The 4635-nt window shown below is 40.2% G+C and overlaps 1 protein-coding gene across 1 annotated transcript; it reads left to right on the top strand.

The window, feature by feature from the left end:
• Nucleotides 1–957: 957 nt before the first annotated feature.
• LOC102035602 (transcription factor A, mitochondrial-like) lies at nucleotides 958–4630 on the top strand (the record flags this gene model as incomplete). The annotated part of the gene is made up of 4 exons (XM_031065867.1): nucleotides 958–1139; nucleotides 2506–2601; nucleotides 3429–3485; nucleotides 4469–4630. Coding segments are annotated over exons 1-4 (348 nt in total), but the record flags the coding sequence as incomplete, so codon positions are not given.
• Nucleotides 4631–4635: the final 5 nt, after the last annotated feature.

The raw sequence follows: 4635 nt of genomic DNA, 5'->3' as shown, positions 1-4635 counted from the left end.
CCTCACCATGGGCTGCACCCCAGGCTGAAGGGAACCTCAGCCCTGGTGCCTGGAGCATCTCCTGTCTCTCCTTCCCTGACCTTAGGATCAGTAGAAGTGTTTTTCTGACATGGTCTGCCTCCTTTCTCTGGCTGAAGTTGTGCAGTTTTCTTTTTCACTCTCCTAACTCTCTTACCCTGAGGTGCCACCACTGTCCCTGTTGGCCATCAGCAGGTGCCACTTGGAGCTGCCTGGCCTTGGCTCCATCAGGCTCCTCACAGGAGCCATCCCTGTGCCCCCCTGGCCACCAGAATCTGGCCATGCAAACACAATACAGGAAGATACTTTGCTACTTGTACGTGACCTTGGCTTTAATAGTTTTAATCTGTTGCCTGAGAAATGACACAGCTCTCACTCCATGGGCTGTGGGCTGCAAACCAATTCTTCCTCCTTTTTGAATGGCAGTATTCCATTACATGTACAATGCAAGTTTTGTAAAGTTGCTGTGCTTTCATGTGTAAGGTAGGTGAAACTTCACTTACTTCTGATGAAAGGACCAACTTCTTTTGTTTCATGTAAATTTCTTTAGGAATTATCAAATTAAGTCATAAGTAATCAAGTTTCTCTGAGTGGCAGTTTCAAGGGATAACGTAAAGCAACTCTAGGACTTGCTGCTGGATTTAAATGCCGTTTATAGCAAAGTAATGATTGTTCTTCCTTGACTGCAGCTAGCAGTCAGTTAAGAGCTAAATTCCTTTTCCTAAAGGAGATATTTACTAGACTTGAGGTGCTCCCAAATCCCTTTTGGACTTCTCACTCTGTGTACCTTTCCCTTCTCTGAAATGTGGAACAGGGAATCAAACAAATTAAAATCTGGTATTATGGTATAAGATTTTCAGTCTGTAATTTTTCTACTCATAGGTTAGAAGTGTTACCTTGTCTAATGATCAAGTGCTTCTGACTGAAAGCATCTAGCTGAAGTTTAAGGCTGGTGATGGTTTGTGCTGTAGGTTTATGAGGAAGCAAGAAAGACAGACTGGATAAGGTATGGGGAGCAGCTGGCTGCTTACAAAGCACAACTGACTCCAGCCCAGGCTGCGGCTCTGAAAGAGGAAAGGAGAAAACAAATGGCAAGGAGAAGATCAATCAGGGCAAAAAGAGTAAGTATTTTGAAGTTCAAGTTTCTTTTCTCTCAAGGAACCTGAAGTCTGTTTGTCTAGTATACAAAGCAGAGTTGAAGCATGTTTTAGAAATACAAAAGCAACTCAGAATAGAAAAAAAGACACAACATACACAAACTCCCCAAAATGCCATGGACTAAAATAATTACTGGTGTTAGCAGCTAGTTTAGTGGCTTTGCCATGCTTGAAGAGCGCAGAACTAAGCATAGATCCTTGTGCTTAGAGGTAGCTTCTTTATGCTTTTTTTCTCCCTATTTCTAGAGCTACCAGAGAAAGAATAGGCACTAAAAGACATTTGGACCAGCAACACTTCCTTCAGGTGGGAAGACATCCAGAAAAGGCTTTTCACAAAGACCTTGTATCTGCTACCTCATTAGGCCCTACAAGGTAGCAGCTGTTTCAAGTAGCATTTTTCCTTGCTTTTTTGGTCTCTGCCACTCTGTAGCTGCTGCTTTGACATCTGTTTTTGTCCTTTACTAGCATATTCATAGGCACCATCTTCCCTATTTCTTTTTGGCTGCTTTATGTATAAATCCTTAGAGACAGAACCACGTGTAACAGCACAATATTATGGTTTGTCTGGAAAGGTCAAAGGCACTATGTATTGCTCATTTACTTCTGTGAATTAAACTGTGACATTACCCTAATTGGCAAAAGCAAAACAAGTGTGGTTTAAAAGGCCCCTACTTAAAAGGAGTTTGTAATCTTAATGATTCTGCTGATGCTTTTTAGAGTATGGCACCACAAGGAATTCAGTTGGCATATCTAATACCTAAGCAAATGTTAACTTACAGCACCTAGGCTCCAGTGGGAATGTCAAGACTGGAGAAAACAGGAAGTGTAATTGCATCTCTAACTTGCAGTACTTTCATTCTCTAGCCATCATCCCTGTAGGCAAAGCATTCTGATAGCAGAAACACAGTTCTCTTCCACCTTGTCACCTCCCACAGATAAGTGCGTGCCCTCTTCTCTGCACACAGGCAGTATTTCACTCCAGAAACTGAAGCCTTAGTGAGGAATAATAGAAAATCTGTCATCATGACTTCTTTACCGAGTTGAATTTAGTAGCACTCTGGTTTCTGGAAGACTTAGCTGAAGTAAGAATCAGTTTTAAATGCTTTTTCAACAACTTGTTGAAAACTCAAGTTGTTAGCTTTTTGTAGTTTAACATTAGTCTTGAAAAGCACTAAGAGCATCTTGACACACAGTCCAGTTTACAGAATAAAATACCAAAGAAAGAATTTGTGTTTGATTTTTGCATAAAATACAAAGATAAATACTGAGTTTAGTTTTGGAACAAATGCATGCTTAGTAGATGGAGTAACTTCTCTTGTTGTTTTTAAAGGAATTGACTCTGCTTGGAAAACCTAAAAGAGCTCGTAGTGGCTTTAACATCTTCCTGTCAGAAAATTTTCAACAAACTGAGGGAAATTCGCCTGTGGTAAGCCAGGAAAGATTCTTTTTCTAAAATACATCCATTGTATTCAGAAAAAATAGTTTCGATTCTCTCATTTTCAGAGATACTGTTCAGCAGTTCACTATCTGGATGCTGCAATGCTTAGGTTATTTTTTTAAGCTGTGGCCATCTGGCTATACTGCTAGCATGGCCTGTATAAAAAAGTGCTGTGTGGGTATACAGACTTAAAACATCTGTGCTATTTTTTGCACTTCAGTGTTACAGACTTTATCTGTTCCTTTTGTAAGGAGAGAATTCTTTCCTTTGTTTTGATGTAGAAATACAGTTTTTCAGAGAGCTGTGGTGGTGTGCTCCTATTCTGGCAGTAGCAGTTTATTGTACCTCCCATAGTTCAGCTGGTGTCATGGAAATACAAGAGTTCCTCAGCAAACTCACAAGTTCTTCACTGAACTATGCTTTGGGGTGGTTGAAGTTGCACTGGTGGATTCTAGCACTGGAGGTACTGCAGACCCACCCTGTGTGCCTCATGTGCTCCTTACCCTGCACATTTAGTCAATAAGTCAGGATGGTGGACAGAGTTTGTTCCTCAGTTTTCCATGTACAAGGCAGGTTTCTCCAGTCAGCTGAGGCCTGCACTGTAAATGTGGCTCAGATGATGCCCAGAAGCTTGATTTGAACTCTATAGTTTATTACTTACTTAGATTAAAAGGGTAAATAAGGGGAAGCAAGCTTTTTTTGCTTTTTTGTATTGGTTTATGCTTGACTTTCACTCATGCAGTATTCATCTGTAGGTCTCTGAAGTCAGTCTACTCCTAAAATAACTCATATATTGTATGTTCTGTATTCCCTAGGCAAAGCTGAAGAAACTGTTTGATACGTGGCAAAAAATGTCTGCTTCCCAAAAGCAGGTATGTCAGAGGATTTGAATGAGGCTCTGATCTCATCAGAGCCTAAAAACTTGAGTCAAAATTGATATATTCATACAAAATCTTGAACTCAGTTACTCAAATTATGATACTGAGAAGAATACTCCAAGATCTTGATGCATCTTGAAAAAGGTTGTCATTACCTCTATTCCAGTAGTGACCATTTAATTCATAGTGCTGTTGAAATGTGAGTCAGTGGGATAGGATGGAAGTTTGGTGTGCCTTAAAGTGGATGCTAAGTAACATCTAGAAAAGAAGGTGGAATAATATGCAACAATTTGATATTTTTATAATCATCCATAATATCTTTAAACACCAGCATCAGAATTTGCTGCTCATGGAAAGACTTCTTACAAGGGAAAGTAACAAAAATCCACAAGTGATGTGCACAGGGTAATTTATTAACTTTGGTTGTCTGGGGGATCATTTTCTACCAGCTTTCTGAGTGTATTGAACTATGAACTTGTAGATGAGCAAATAAGAAGTGGAGGGGTGCTGTACTGAAATCTAAACTAAACCTTTTCAGGCATTCTGTACCCTGCTGTCCTTCCTCCTGAATGCCCTTCTTCAGGTGGCTTTTAATGTGTACTTAGGACATACCCTAGGTTCATGTTCTTACTGCAGAAAAATAATTTTAAATAATTCCACAGCAATATCTATTCCTGTGCCTCACCTAGTCTAGCTGTCTCAAACTAGTGCTCAAATAAGCCTTAAGTGTTAGCAGTAGTACTGAATAAATTTCCTCTTTGGGAATGGGCAGCTGCTGACATAACTGCAATTTAGTGCTAAAGCTTTGTCTTTTTCTGCAAGTTTGATGTTTTTGGTTATTTTTTTCAATTAGCTGGGGTAGAAGTCAAATGCCTGGGCTGTTCACTGCACAGGTGTTGTTCTAAGTCACCTTTGTGTGTGGCAGTTTTCCAGAAAAAGCCCCTTGTGTAACTTCTTGGTACCTTCTTTTCTTTCAGCCATACTTGCAGCTTGCTCAGGATGATAAGGTTCGGTATGAGAATGAAATAAAATCATGGGAAGCAAAAATGATTGAGCTGGGACGTGAAGACCTGGTGCGTTCCAGAAGGCAACGGTTAAAAAAGAAACCTGCTGAAACTGCAAAGCAAACTGCAACAGCCAAAGC

The sequence above is a fragment of the Geospiza fortis genome, unplaced genomic scaffold, assembly GCF_000277835.1.
Source record: "Geospiza fortis unplaced genomic scaffold, GeoFor_1.0 C13909004, whole genome shotgun sequence".
Taxonomy (NCBI): Eukaryota; Metazoa; Chordata; class Aves; order Passeriformes; family Thraupidae; genus Geospiza; species Geospiza fortis.
This window is presented reverse-complemented; position numbering and strand designations above follow the sequence as displayed.